Source organism: Mobula hypostoma, chromosome 7, assembly GCF_963921235.1.
Source record: "Mobula hypostoma chromosome 7, sMobHyp1.1, whole genome shotgun sequence".
In the NCBI taxonomy this organism is placed as follows: domain Eukaryota; kingdom Metazoa; phylum Chordata; class Chondrichthyes; order Myliobatiformes; family Myliobatidae; genus Mobula; species Mobula hypostoma.
The window spans coordinates 45008164-45024630 of NC_086103.1; the positions used below are offsets into that span (position 1 = coordinate 45008164).

Here is a 16467-nt window from a genome sequence, read left to right on the forward strand (position 1 = left end):
TTTTAAAGCGCAGTGTGAAATTGTCAAGTTTTTTAAAAAAGCACAGCACCTTTTTTTTTCTTCGAAGCAGCACATTTTCTTCACAAAAGTAAAGACGATTGAGTTTTTAGAAAGGCAGAAAACAGAAAAGTTCACAGATTCATAAACAATGTGTACCAGGTGATAATAATCATTAAAAAAGAGCAGAAATGGCTGGCTACATCAAAAAAGGTTGACATGCTTGATTGCTCAATGGATAAGTGGCTCAAGTATGCTGAGCTAACTGAGCAGTATTTTAAAGCAAATGAAATTGCCAGTGAGAAGCAAGTACCATTTGCTGACTGAAACAGTTTTCTTAGAAATTTAACTGCTCCAACCAAACCAGCCAGAATAAACTTTGCTGATACTCTGAAAGTAATGCAGGAACATTTAGAACTGAAAACATTATTAATTACAGAATGCTTTAGGTTTCATAGGTAGAATCGATAGGAAGAGGAGTCCATTCAACATACATGGCTGAATTGAAGAGGTTGCCTGAGCATTGTCAGTTCAGTAATGGGCTTAATGATGTACTGAGAGATCATTTAGCTTGTGGAATTTTATAAGAAAGCATTCAGAAATGGCTCCTAACTGAAGCTCGACTTACACTTAAGAGCAGTTGAAATAGCTGTATCAACGGAAACAACAGATGGAATTGAGTTGCAGTCAGTAATGAAAGTGAATGTGAACAAAACTGCAATGTCTAAACAGAAACTGGCCTGGCCAAGCAAGTTGCGTTGCCGTTGTGGCAGACTGAAGTAGACCAGACTAATGCAGGTTTAAAGGCAAAACTTGCAGAGAATGCAATAGGACACATACAAAAAGCATGCTGAGCAGACAAAAATAAATGGACTGCACAGAGAAGAGATAAAGATAAAAAGTCAAGTTGCAATTTCAAAAAGAGCCCTAATCAGCATGCTGTTGATAAAAAAAAAGTCTGATAATGATTAGACTGACACGGGACTGTGTAGCCTTATAGTTGACAGTGTGAAAACCAACCAGAGACAAGCAATATGGCTTACACCAGAAGTAAATGGCAAATTAATGAAAATGGAATTGGACATCGGCTCGGCTGTTTTAATCATTCACAAAATGAGTTTGAACAGCATTTCAAAGATACTAAACTGAAGCCTGCAGATATCCAACTAAGAACTTATACTGGAGAAAAGGTAACTTCTGTGGTATGTGGTAAAAACAGGAGGACCAGCATTGTGGGGGTGTGATTAGCTGACTGCAACTTGATTGGAGATCCATCCACTACCTGCTTGCCACATCCCCTTCAACAAGGCCAACTGAAAGCAAACTAAGGAAGGTACTGGATGATGCCACAGCTCTATCCTTGCTATACGTGATGAACCTTTGCATATCAGAGGGCAAATAGGTATTGGTGTCAATTTCTGTGCCTTGGGTTGGAAAGCATATTGGACCAAGGAAGGACCGTGCTGCTCAGAGGAAACTTGAAAGCAATGAAAGCAGTGTTCCGACTACAACAGTTTTTGTAGGCAACATATCTGAGAAAGCCTCTAATATGCTAATCAGATGGTTACTTGTGAAATGTGGCTTGTTTTAAGCTGGAAGAGAATTCAAGAAGCTTCAAGAAGATTGCAAACATTCTGTTTTTCTGAGTATAAAGATCCAGAATCTACTTTGCGTGCCTTGAGGTAATTGCATGAATTCCAAGTGGAAGACGAAAAGCTGCTTGTAAAACTAGATGCAAAGACCAAAGCCCAGCTGGATGAATGGAAGGCCAAAAAGAGTCAATGATACGAAAACAGAGGATTTGTCAGATGATGTTGTGGATGAGTAAACCAAGAGGAGAGATCGGATCGTAAAGGAAGCAATAGAAGAATTAATAACAGAATACTCCAGTGAACCGAATGGACCTTCCCAATATCAAGATGCACAAACAAGAAGGAAGGAAGGAGAAGAAAGGCATCCAGAGCTGTCAGAACCACTTCTTGCAGACTTACATTCCTGCCTCTCTTGTTTTCCCTTCAATTAGTTTTTGTGTATTGGAGTTACAACACAGAAAGGAAAAGCCTACAAAAGGTAGTGGATACAGCCCAGTCCATCAGGGGTAAAGCCGTCCCCACCATTGTGCGTATTTACGTGGAGCACTGTCACAGGAAAGGAGAATCCATCACAAAGGACCCCCACTATCCAGGCCACACACTCTTCGCTGCTGCCGTCAGGAAAGGGGTACAAGAGCCTCAGGACCCACACTCCCAGGCTTAGGTACAGTTATTATTCCTCACTGATCAGACACTTGAACCAGAGGGGATAACTTCACTCAGTTTCCCTCGCCCCATCACTCTGTTCCCAAAACCTATGGAATCACTTTCAAATCGCTTCATCTCATGTTCTCAATATTTATTAGTAATTATTGTTATAATAATTACTTCTATTTTTGTATTTGTATGGTTTGTTGTCTTTTGCACATTGATCGTCTGCCCCGCTGGGTGTAGTCTTTCATTGATTCTATCTTGTTTCTCATATTTACTGTGAGTGCCCACAAGAAGATGAATGTAAGGGTTGTACAAGGTGACATTATATGCACTTTGCTAATAAATTTACTTTGAACTTTGAGGCAGAGACCCCTGCCTGAGCTTTTGTGGATTTTGATTGTCCACTGATCTATGGTACAGTAATATAATGGAGCCTTCCGTGTCTGAATTTCACCCCCAGATTCCTTTAGAAATATTGGCAAGTATGTCCATTCCAGGTAAAGGAACTATCTAGAAAGTAATTGAAAAATTATGGCTTTAATATTATATGATTGGTATCAAACAACTGAGAGAAAAACAAAAGAATTAAGGTACTGTTTGTTCAGACCAGAGGGGAGGGGAAATATGAACCCTAGAAAACACACTTTAACTTAACACTGTTGTTCTACCTTTAAGAGAGCTCTGCAGTCAGGAGGGTGAATTGGTCATCCACCAGCAGATATACCATTGACACGAGAACTACAGGCAGGAGAAGTACATCACTGGAAGTCTTGCATCATTGGAATCATTGGTTGATTTTCCCCTCAGACAGTCTTTAGATTACACAGATTGAGTTTGTAGCAAGCTGAGAAGGGAAGGGTGTTTTAAGGTCAATAGTTGCATTAAAATTGCTTTGAAGTTTAGAGGTAACAGTGAAGGCATTTACAAGGAGTACTGCCATGAGAAAGCAGCACTCATAATCAAAGTATCCCATCATCCAGGCTATGCTCTTGCTACTACCATTGAGCAGCAGGTCCAAGAACATTGGGTCCCACACCATCAGATTCAGAAATAGTTAATACCCTAAACCTTCGGACTCCTGAACCAGTGTGGATAACTTCACTCACCCCAACAATGAACTAACCCAACAACCTATAGACTCACTTCCAAGGACTCTACAACTCATGTGCTCTGTATTATTTAGTTACTTTATAATTTGCATGATTTGTCTTCTTTTGCACATTGGTTTGAACCAAAGGGGATAACTTCATTTGCCCCAACATTGACATGTTCCCATAACTTAAGAACTCATTTTCAGAGACTCTTCATCTCATATTCTTGATATTTATTGCTAATTTATTTTTTATTATTATTTTTCTTTTTCGTATTTGCACAGTATGTGGTCTTTTGCACACTGGTTGAACCAAGTTCGTACAGTCTTTCATTGATTCTATTACGGTCATTATTTTATTATAAATTTATTGAGTAAGCCCAAAAGAAAATGAACCTCAGGGTTGTATATGACATATATGTACTTTGATAATAAATTTACTTTGAACTTTGGTTATTTGTCAGTCTTTGTTTATACAGTACTTCTCATAAATAATTTATGGTAATACAGTATATATTTTTATAAATGGGGGGGGTCAAGGCAGCATAGCAATTAGTGCAACGCTATTGCAGCTCAGAGCATTCCAGAGTTCAGAGTTCAATTCCAGCATTGTTCTGTAAGGAGTCTCTGTATTTTCTCCCCGTAGAACGCGTGGGTTTTCTCTAATCCTCCGGTTTTCTCTCACAGACAAAAGATCTCCCCGGTAGGTAACTGGCCATTGTTAATTGTCCCATGATTAGGTCAGGGTTAATCTGGTTTGTCAGGGGTTGCTGGGGCAGTGTGGCTCAAAGGGTTGGAAGGACCTATTGCACGTTGTATCGCTAAATAAATAAATTATCTTCTACTTCTTCATTTCTTCCTGTAAATGCTTGCAAGAAAATTCATCTCAGGGTACTGTAAGTAATATGTACATACTTTGATAATAAATCTACTTTGACTTGACTAGTTCACAGAATAAAGAATTATGCTTTATTTGTAACTTGATACAAATCCCTAGCACAACTGACTGGTAATTCAGTTACCAGCCTCTTGTAAATGCAGGGGGTAAACATCAGTGCTATATAACATCCCACCATGACCTCAATACTGCATGAGAAAACACATCCTTAATTGTCTCCCAATAGTTTGAAAATTACAATCTGAAAATGAATGCATCTGATGTGAATGAAATTTGAATATGTACTGCAATATTTTTATAAATGTAATGCAAAGTACACACAGTAATCAAACAGTGATTAGTATACCAGATAAATTTGTTTAAAAATACTTCAAAAACATATATATTGTAAAGTAACATTAGAGCAACAGCATATTAATGACACAGAAGATATTAGCTCGTGTTCACACCAGCTTGTGCACCAAAATTAAACCCATTCCCTGATTTCCCTTGTAATCCCCCCAGTCTATTTCCCTTGCCTGTCCCACTACCATTTGAAACAGTACACTGTCTATGCTTCCACCACCACTATCCAAGGCAGCCAGTTCTACAGGGGAGAAATCTAGTTCACAATTTCCCTATATCTTTGCTCAAGACCTTTAATGTGTGATGACCCTTAGTTCTTCTGACATTAGCTAATTGGGACACATTTTCTCTATCTTATTCAAATTTGTCACAATGTTACTCTTACGTAGCTAAATTAGAGCACTGTAAACATTCGTATTCAATTCCTCTTTATGAAGCTCAAGAACCTGCATGCTTTTCAATGACCCAGTGTGTCTTGGGATATTTAAAGATTTTGGCACTCCCTTTAGAACTGGGCTATTCCATATTGCCTCTGTACAACCTTCTACCAAAATGTATCACTTCTCAATTAAACAATGATGTTGCCTGTATCTGGAACCTGGGATCATGAATCAAATGGCATATCTGGTGTGCAATTATAACTATTGCCTCAACATATTTATAAATCTGTAGTTTTATGTATCAAGCCAAAAGTGACCAATATCGATTCAAAGTATCTTACATTATCCCACATTTCATAAACAATGTCATACGAAATCTTGAAGAATTCAAAATTCTTGGAATAACATTTCCATTACTTCAAACTATTATTCCAACACAACAACACTCTAATTAGTATCTGTACACTTAGGACACACCATGTTCTTGCAATTACCTTTTCTACAAGCCAGAAATCTGAAAATGATGTTTCAGTAATTAGTATCACACAAATGATTTTCTTTTACAAAGAGAAAGAACTGCAAGATTACTTTTTATATTCGATTCAAAGCACTTCGTGTAATCTGTATATGAAATTCAGTACTGATCATGAGAAACCTTGGCATCTTGTTTGTATGAGGGTAAAGTTAACAATGCTCATGTCAATTGAACTGCTGCAGAATGTTCTTAATCTAATGTAGAATCATAGTCATATAACTTTATCATGAACATCATTGTGAAATTATTCAACTCTTGATTTAATTTTTGGATTTCCTCACAATAACAATATATATTGAAACATTATGCACTTGGTTTACAGCATTTTCTGCTAGTCCTTCTTAGTTACTTCCTTCTCTTTCTTCACTTTGTCATTAAAGACATGAAACTGTAAATCTGTTCCTAACAGCTTGTCCCACCAGGTGAAAGTTGAAGAGTAGTTTCCAACAAAATTCATATGATGAAAGTCGTGGAAGCGGGAACCACCGTAAAATGGAATAAGGTGCAGAGGATTCCAGGGAACGTCATAACCACTGAGAACAGAAAATACAAAACAATTAACAAATCCAAAGGTCCTCTTGTGCACCCATTATGGAATACATGACTACAAATTGTAGGTGGATGGGATTAGGGTGCATCATGAGACAGGCAGACTATGTCCTAGTGTTAGGATAGGAGTGGGAGCAATGGACAGGCACAACTAGGAAAGAGGAGGGAAAATGTAATGATCAGAAAATTTGTTTTTCATTAGTTGCAGTGATCAGCTCACAACAGAGGAGGGAGAGCAGTAGTAGGAGGGAAAGGAAAGGGTGGGATAAAAGGAACTATGGTGTTGGTTCCTGCCCTCAAAAACCCCCCAAGGATGAAGATGAGCAATTGTCTTCAGGCATCCCAGTCCACTACTGTACTGGTAATGAAAGACCCAGAAAAGCGAGACCCAAGCCTCCTACCCCCAACCTCCAGGGAACTCCAACAGGCGTAGTACACAGCAAAGGGGTTTACTACCCCTAAGGCCCTTGACATGAAAATCCTTGCAGGAACCCGTGGCTGGTTTCTGAAAGCTTCCAGTGAATTTTCCAGAAACCATGAAATGATATGGGAATGATTAGAAATTGACCCAATTCCAGTGTTAAACTGACAAATAATCACTGTCAATATATCACGTGGCGTCTGTCTCTCCTGGTAGCTGTCGTGAAATACTGATATCACACTAATCCACCATAGCCCACAGCTTTCCACTGTAAGAGCCGCTGTACCAGTATGCAGACACAACTATTCATGAGTTGTTGACTATCCCGTGCCTTGGCTGATGGACAACTTCCTCTCCTACCTTTCCCAAACTCTCCCAATAATACTCCCCATTACCAATCTCAACCTTTCCTTGCTCCTTGGAATAGAGAAGCTGAACAAAGGCACCTGCATATTTCTGGTGATGCAGCTCATACTGTAAATCACAATGTAGATAAAGTTACAAAGTCAAAAAGCACACATTTGATTTTAGCAGCCTCAACATTCACACTAGAGGAGCATAGTATTAACCTTGTTATCTGACGTTGTTCCAGTGCTACAACTTGCACGAGGTGTGCATGTACCAAAGAAAGTCTAATATTAATTGCTCTATTACTGAATTTCTTACCGGAAATCTACGTCCCAATGGATCTTGTGATTTTACTCCATGAGCAGTCTCATATGAATTAATATTTATTTCATTATTTGTTGTGATAACACACAAAATTAATTAGGGAAAATAATGTGGACATCATAATCAGTTCTCTCAGCTGCTATAAAATGTAATGGCTCCTGTTACAATCTTTCATCCCACGTTCCAAAAGTGAACTAGTGGAAATTGCTTTGCTTTTCTGAATTTTTAAATTAGAAAACTCCACAAAATCAATATATGTAACCAGTGCATTTGCACTTAGACTATGTCTCTTATCTGTTTGTGTGTCTGTTAAGATACATGAATTTAGTGATACAAACATTGGGTTTCCAGAATGAGATTTGAACAAAAACATTATCTGTAATCACAGTTTTAATACTGAGATCTTTATACCTTTTCCATGATTGTTTAACAAGGAGGTATATAAATAATTCGGATCGATAAAGAACTATTATGACCACAGCTTTGTACACCAATCTGTTAAGCAAAGCAATACCCAACATGGTCTTGTTTTGTCTCATATGTACATTACTAACAGTAAGAAAACTGACTTTATTTTCTCTTTCACTCTCGAAGACTATAGCAGTGGTTTAAGGTTATCTTTGAACAGTAACTTTACCTGTGTACGTCTATTGTTTCTAGGAGGCGAAAGGTCACCCAAGCCCACAGGAGGATGACATGATTGCAGAAGATCATGATGCCAATAAAAAAGCCCATGCCAAGGATAACTGTCTCTGCTGGGTGGGCATATTCAGCTTGCATACCAAATGGAGCCTAGACAAAAGGAAATGGAAAGTTTTATTTTATATAAATAGGGCACAAGGAAACATTTATTGAATGTGAACTCAGTAAAACCTGAAGGGCTAGTGGAAATATTATGAGAAATTTTTACTATAATGTTAAAATCTGCTGCAGAATTCAATTCTAAAAGGTGGTAAAAATAAAAAATTACTCAATAAACTAATTCTACATTTGACACTTTCATTGGTCAGGTCACAAATTCAAATACTTTGTATTCAAAAGCTCGACTCCAGCAATAAATGTACAAAATTTATAATTTTCTATTTAATATACTACTTTAATTTGCTTAGTGGCCTGAAGCTTGAGGCTTAAAGTCAGTACATGCATAAACATTCCAAGCACAGAAAGAGAAGATTAAATTAATATCCTCATTAGTTGTAGGGAAGGAATCTGCACACTAATTTGTGTGGGTGGGGACAGATAAATTTAAACAATATAGAATGGAAAGGAAAATTGAGTATTGTGGGTGCCCATTATCATCAGGACCTCGTGCAAAATCTGAAAAAGACTGCCTCACCGTAAATTCATGATGAACTTTGTGAATATATTTGTAGATTCTCTTATGATGCAACAGTCTGTGTAGAAAGTAGTGCCACGTGTCCTCAACTATAGCACAACCCAGACACTGCATTGCAATCATCTGCCTTCAAGAAAAAGAATCAGAATGTTACATAATTAATAGAATCATTATATGTTTTTATTCTTGATGTGTATGGTTTCATATTTAATCAACAAAGAACTTTTCTGGTTCAGAGGTCAAACAAGTTGGGACTTTATTCAATGGAGCATAAGAGAATGAGGGGGATCTTCCAGAGATGCATAAAATCATGAGGGGCATAGATGATTGCACCACACACAAAATGCTGGAGGAACTCAGCAGGCCAAGCAGCATCTTTGGAGAAAAATACAGGCAACGTTTTGGTCCGAAACATGGCATGATTTTTTTTCCATAGATGCTGCCTGGCCTGCTGAACTCCTCTAGCATTTTGTGTGCGTAGCCTGAATTTCCAGCAACTGCAGATTTTTCTCTTGCTTGTGATAGATGATTGCACAATCTTTTCCCCATGGTTGGGAAGTCAAAATCATGACATAGGTTTAGGATAGAGGTTCACAATCTGGGCTCCATGGATAGCTTGCTTAATAATATTAGTCCATAGCATAAAAAAGGTTGGGAACCCCTGGCTTAGGGTGAACAGGGAGAAATTTAATAGGAACATGAACTTTTCCACCCCGAGGGTGGTCAGTATATGGAGTTGCTGGAGGAAGTGTTTAAAGCAGGTACATTAACAATATTTGAAAGATTTAGAGAGCTATGGGCCAAATTCACCAAATTTAATAGGGAGAAAGTAAAGTCTGACGTAGCAGTATTTCAGTGGGTAAGGGAAATTAGAGTGGAATGAGAGAGAAATTGGCCAAAGTAAATTGGAAGGAGCTGCTGGCAGGGATGACAGCAGAGCAGCAATGGTGAGAGTGTCTGGGAAAAATGAGGAAAATGGGCAAATGAAATACAATGTTGGAAAATGCATATTCATGCACTTTGGTAGTAGAAATAAATATGCAGACTATTTTCTAAATGGGTAGAAAATCCAAAAATCTGAGATGCAAAAGGATTTGGGAGTCCTTGTGCAAACATCCTAAAGGTTAACTTGCAGATGGAGTTGGTGGTGAGGAAGGCAAATGCAATGTTAGCATTCAAGAGGTCTAGAATACAAGAGCAGGGATGTGATGCTGAGGCTTTATAAGGCACTGGTGAGTATTGTGAACAGTTCTGGGCTCCTCATCTAAAAAAAAGATGTGCTGGGATTATAGAGGGTTCAATGGAGATTCACAAGAATGATTCCAGGAATGAAAGGGTCGTCATATGAAGAACGTTTGGTAGCTCTGGGTCTGTGCTCACTGGAATTTAGAAGGATGAGTGGGGATCTCATTGAACCCTTCTGAATGTTAAAAGGGCTAGACATGGTAGATGTGGAAAGGATATTTCCCATGGTGGGCGAGTCTAGGACAAGACCACCCAGTCTCAGGATAGAGAGGCATCCATTTAAAACAGAGATGTGGAAACATTTCTTTAGCCAGAGGGTGGTGTATTCGTGGAATTTATTACCACAGGCAGCTGTGGAGGCCAGATCGTTAGATGTATTTAATGCAGAGCTTGATAGGTTCTTGCTTGGACATGGCATCAAAGGTTACAGGGAGAAGGCTGGGGAGTGGGGCTGAGGAGGGAAGAAAAAGGGGTCAGCCATGATTGAATGGCAGAGCAGACTCAATGGGCCATATGCTCATGTGTCTTATAGTCGAAATGTGAGTAGCTCAGATGGAAATCTTGGTGAGTGATCCATTTAGGCCAGAAGGCCTGTTTCTGTGCTGTATTTCTCTATAACATTCATGATTTGGCAACAATTTAAATCAATGGCCAAGAACTTCATCACAAAATTACTGATTTTATTGTATTTAGTGTCAGGAAATACAACTCCCACCATCAATATAAATAAGCTCATTATTGTCTGTTAAATTCATTAAATATAAAAAGGCCATTCCAAGCTCCCAGTTCACGCCATTTCAACTCCCCTTCATATCCTGACACAGACCCACCTTTCTTCAGTTCTTTCCATGGCCAGGGTGAAGTCAAAGCAACTAGAGGAACACTCTATATTCTGCCTGGATAGTCTCCAACCCAATGATATGATCATTGAATTTTCATATTTCAGGTAAACCCTTCCTCGTGATTTTTCCCACCACCCCTCTCTCTCTCCTTCCATTTCAACTCTAGTCCTCCTAGTTTTATCCCCTTTCCCATAACTACCCCTGCCTCCATCTATCATTCACCCACCTCTGACTCCCATCTCCTCCTCCCTCACATTGCTTCAACAGCTGGTCTCCCCTCCTCAGTCCACCAACCACCTACTGGCCCTATCCCACCACTCCCTCTCTTTATATCGGCCATCTTCCCCCTCCAATCTCAGCCCTGAAGTGAGGTTTGGACCCAAACTATAAGCAAAATTCCCTACCTCCCCCAAGACGCAGATCAACCCACCAAGTCCCTCCAGCAAATTGTTGCTCTAAATTCCAGCATGTGCATTCCCTTGTCTCTCTAAAAAAAAATGCCCCCCTCAAAAGACATCAGGTTTTATTTTCATTAAAAATGCTACTGAGAATGATCTGTACTCATACATTTCCTCACTCTGCCATGGGCAGTCCCAAGCCCAGCTGTGAAACGAGAAGGGTTGAGCACAGGGCCATCAACTCCATCCCGTAAAGATCTACATTCAGAACTACAAGGCCACCGACAAAAGCTCCAAAATCATCATCCCTGGGGGAGGAAGGAAGGATGTTCGCCTAGATGCATGAAGGACAGAAGACTCTGACAGTCTGCTATCGGCAGCCTTTGCGCCAGCAGGAGTAACTCTGAACTTCATTTTCCTGCGGGCACACTCAGTAAATCCAATAAACACAATAGAGTCAATGAAAGGTCGCACCTAACAGGATGGACAGACAGGCAACCTACAAAAGTGTAGAGTGCGTATGCTAAGCTTCGAGCTCATGTTGAGGATAAAATGGATTCATTATATAATGGATTCATTATAAGTAGAATGCAAATTTTGGAACTGATAATTTGGAGCAATAAATTCCAGTGATGGTTATATCTGATATTAAAAAGATCAGGATTACTGCAGCTTGACCTGCTATGAATTAGATAGCTATGAGCTGGAGTTGGCACCAAGTCCAGTATTAGATTTCAGGCAAAGTTAGAAAAATGCAACCCTCGTGATAACATACAATGTAAACAAAGCTTTTATGGCGAGTGATGTGATTCTCAGACATCTTACCAGCGTGGCATATTCTCCCAACTATATGGAATATTGAAGAATTCAGTGAAATAATAGGTACCGCAGATCATCGGCAACTGGATGAAGAAGTGGTTAAACAATAACGTCTTGAAGCATCTCCACTGTTTCTCAAGACTTTCTGGCTTGTCCTACATTCCAAAAGATTAACAGATTTTTCAATGTTGCACAATTTACAACAGCAAATACACAAATTAAGACATCATTTCAGAATTCATTTTCACCAAAGAATCATCCTACTTGTTTCCAAAACTTAAATTCTCACACAGTGTAATCAAGAGGGCTTACTATTCGACTATACCTCATTATTTGTGCCTGCCCATCCTTATTACAATAGACAACAGACAATAGGTGCTGAAATAGGCCATTCGGCCCTTCGAGCCAGCACCGTCATTCACTGTGATCATGGCTGATCATCCACAATCCTGTTCCTGCCTTCTCCCCATATCCCTTGACTCCGCTATCTTTAAGAGCTCGATCTAACACTTTCTTGAAAGAATCCAGAGAATTGGCCTCCACTGCCTTCTTAGGCAGAGCATTCCATAGATCCACAACCCTCTGTGTGAAAAAGTTTTTCCTCTACTCCGTTCTAAATGTTTTACCCCTTATTCTTAAACTGTGGCCTCTGGTTCTGGACTCCCCCAACAACAGGAACATGTTTCCTGCCTCTAGCGTGTCCAGTCCCTTAATAATCTTATATGTTTCAATCAGATCCCCTCTCATCCTTCTAAATTCCAGTGTATACAAGCCCAGTCGCTCCAATCTTTCAACATATGACATTCCCGCCATCCCTGGAATTAACCCAGTGAACCTATGCTGCGCTCCTTCCAAAGTAAGAATGTCCTTCTCTAGGATTGGATTGTATAATTGTTATTTTCTTTGTAGTTTAACTTTCTCATGCTGTTTGTATAATTGCCTATACTGTATACATGTAATTGTTCAGTGTGTTTTGTAGTAGTTGCAATTGCTTTTATAACTTCTTAGTTCCAGTAGTGGGTATTGCATTACTTGAATTGGGGCTATCTCATTGGTTAGTTGGTATCTAAGGAAGTTCAATGGAATTAGCAATCTGGTACAAGAAGAAAAGACATGTTGAATCAGTCTCTCTGTCTTTGGTCTCTTTCTCTCTGCCCCACTCACACCCTTGCTTCATCTTCTTTCCCCTCATTCTTGACTTCAGAAGAACCTCTAATCAAAAACATCAGTATTCAACATTATCCTCTTCCCAATGCTTTTCTTGCCTTTGATTAGCATTAGCGACTAGACCTCTATTACCTAAATTCTCATCAATTTTGTTTTGGCATCATTTATGAACTGAGTTCCCCAACCTGACTTGCTCGAACTCCCAAAACCCTTGGAAATCTGGATCCTGACTTTTCCCACTTGTTCCACCGCATCCCGAAGAATACTTACAAAAATGAAGTGACTTTAAGAGAGCTGATTTAGGAAGTTACAGTAACTGGAAGCTGAATTATATAATGTGAATGGTTCAACTGGCCAATGCCAGCGTTTATGCTCTACTCACCTCATTCTTTTTTCATCTGTCATTACAACAGCCCATTCCTCTACACATACCCACGACTTCCAATATGCTTGTGCAGCATTCCCTTAAATGCATCTGTACTATTTGCTCAATCATTCTGTGGCAGTGAATCTCACTCTTGCACCATCCTTTTGGGCAAACAAATTTCTTATGGATTCTTTATTAATTAGCTGGTACTGAATGGTCTCTTTATATGCTCTTCCTCACAAGTAGAAACATTCTCACCACATCTACTTTTCATAGCTCTTCCTAGTTTTAAAAATCCTTCAATAAATCACTAGTAGCTTTATATCATTGGCCTGTTCATCCATTACTGATGTATTTCATGTGCATTTGTGATGCCATTTTTGTAGCTCTTCTCTGAAACCTTTGCAATAATACATTATGGAACTATTTGAGGTTTTGCAATGAAGTCCAAACAAGACTCAAATTAATCTCCCCATCTTTCAAATCTAACCCATTCAAAACCAGCTGTAGGACCTAGTTTACTCTTTTTTAAAATAACTTTTCTGAATGTGGTCGCTGTTGGCAAAGAAAGCAATTATACACCCTTTATTGCTTAAGAGGGGTGTATGAGGTGTCCAGGGTGGTATCGCACCTCCGGTGAGAAAGCTTATCGCATCCATTCTGAGGCAGCTCACTTACCTTTGGTCCCCACTGGACACACAGCTCTCAACTGTGGCTCCAAGTAGGTGTTTGCACACAACAGTTGCTACACTGCATCGACAGGTGGTTTAAACCGGGCGAGGGCAGCCAGCAGCCTCATACCCCGGTGAGATGGGGACGTGTCTGTCCCAACACACAAGGTCAGCTCTGGCGGATTGAGTGGATGAAACCTACAGTTGGCCAGGAGAGTGGTGCTGTAACGCTCCGCGGAGAGCGAAGGGGACGGCAAGGCACAGAAGACATCATGGTCATCCACTGCATCCCATTCTCAGAGGCAGAGCTTGGCAACGTGGGTGCAAAAGGATGAAGCATTTACCAGTGCATTTTATCAATGGAGAGGATTCAGCCAGGCACTTGAACTCCAACCGCCATAGACAGTGAATCCCACAATGCCCCAATTATAGCTCACCTGTACGTGCTGCATTTCTTTAAAACAAAGCAATTCCACTACACTTACATCCCACAATGTAGACAAATTGCCCAGGTATATGCTGTAATTCTCCAACATACTGGTGAAAATTATTGATTAGAAACAAACAGACTTCTGCAACATACTTGTACAAACAGACATGTGCAAACGAAGTCAAAGCCTCCACAAAACTTTTCTACCATCTATATGGCACTGATCAGGGAAAACTATGGAGCAACCTATCTTACCTGGATGAATGTAGCTCCTGCAACTACAGCAGACAACACTAACCAGGACAAACTCATCGCCTGGGACAATCACATCATCTACTACCAAATGAATGGCACCACTCTGTATCATTTACAAAATACATTTCGGTAGCATATTCAGACTTCCCAAACCTGCTACTTCAGAAGGCCAAAGGGGGCAAGAAAACGGGAACAACACTTGTAAAATCATGTATAATCCTGAGCCAGAACTCCCCAATCCCAGTCTGGGAGTGCATGCATTCCTAGTCCTTCAGCTGAACAAAAGTACTGCACAGCACTATGTTGTAATAAACAATAAATCATGGACTTTCCAAGAACACTGAATGACGTCATTTACACAATTTGTTCTACTGATGTTAATTTATATTTCCAAATGAACGTTGGTTTAACTTTATGGTAAAGAACCACGTGATAAATTATGCATATTTACAAATTGAAGGTACGATTTAACAAAAAAAAATTGCTGCAAAAGAAAACTCATTCGCTTAATATTTGACGCCTTAACACAAAAAAATACTGCTGTGACCAAATTTATACTGACTACCTTCCGATGAAAGTGGATTTCTTAAGAAATAATTCACAATTTAACTGAACACCATTTCAATAGACATAAAACACTGTATATCATTGATGTTTAAATATTTTAGACTCTTAAAATTTGAGTGGGGTGTAAGAGTCCTATCACTCCGTAAAATCTTGGATCACAGATCAATGCTCCCTATCATGTTTATAATACTGTAATTATATTTTACCAACTACCGTGATCTGGCGAACTTTTCATGGAGGTTACACATTTTTGGTACTTCATTCTATATTAACATAAATGATGATCATTGTCAATGTTATAATTCGCTTCAATAAAATAACACCATTTTAATACATGTAACCTAGCAAATAGATACTTCAAATTCGTGAAATGTTTTACGTTGTTTCTAACGCAATCCGCACAATAACTTTAGTTGAATAACATCAGTGAAACACCAGTGCTAATTGCCTCAACTCCCACTATAAACAATGCCAAATTCGGATCCCCGAATAACATCCTATTCCTTACCTTCTGTATTTTATACTTCTGCATTGCTGGAATAAACTGAAAAATAAAACCCGGTAAACAGAATAAGAAATAAACGCCTTCGTGAACAAGCAGAGATCCCCAAGTAGCAATTTGAAATTTTGTAAAATTGTCCAACATACAATTCCATGCATTTTTAAAAGGCTCTTGTAAGGGGTTTTGTGGAAGTAACGAATCTATGTAATCTATTGCCAGAATGGCAGAGGTGATAACGCTACTGTTCCCTTCCATTTTCCACACTATTCTCATTGATGCTCATTCCTAAGCGTCGGTGCAACCTGGAAAGGGGGCGGGAAAATCCTGTCACTCTTGAGTTCAGCGAGCCAATCGCTTTACAACGAAGAACGTTAACCAATAGGAGCCAGGGAACGGCATCGAGTGACACGGCGATCCAGTTGCTGTTTCCAATGACATCGAAGAGAAGGCGGGCTCCTCTGTCGCCAAGGTGGGCGATTTTAAATAAAACCCTCGGCTCATGTAGATAGGCGGGCGCTGATTGGACGAACCGGTGGACTGATGTTGCGCTGCGCGGGCAATCCAATATGGGGAGAATACGTCATGACAACAAGCTGGGCTGGTTAGGGGAGAAGGTAGGCGGATTCAATAATAACCAAGTTTCACTCACCTTAGATTTTACCAGTAGATGGTAAACCTAACCATCAGAATTAATTTTTAAAATATATGTTATGCCATGTGCTGACAAATTCTTTT

At 39.5% G+C, this 16467-nt stretch overlaps 1 protein-coding gene across 1 annotated transcript; it reads right to left on the reverse strand.

Annotated features, from left to right (window-relative positions):
* Window positions 1-4022: 4022 nt before the first annotated feature.
* On the reverse strand, window positions 4023-16045 carry LOC134348895 (methylsterol monooxygenase 1-like). Its single transcript, XM_063052691.1, has 5 exons — window positions 15739-16045; window positions 11780-11928; window positions 8470-8596; window positions 7771-7925; window positions 4023-6024 (listed from the first exon to the last, which is right to left on the reverse strand). The coding sequence occupies exons 1-5, from the start codon at window positions 16003-16005 to the stop codon at window positions 5823-5825; spliced, it is 900 nt and encodes a 299-aa protein (XP_062908761.1). The 5' UTR covers window positions 16006-16045; the 3' UTR covers window positions 4023-5822.
* Between the last annotated feature and the right edge of the window lie 422 nt (window positions 16046-16467).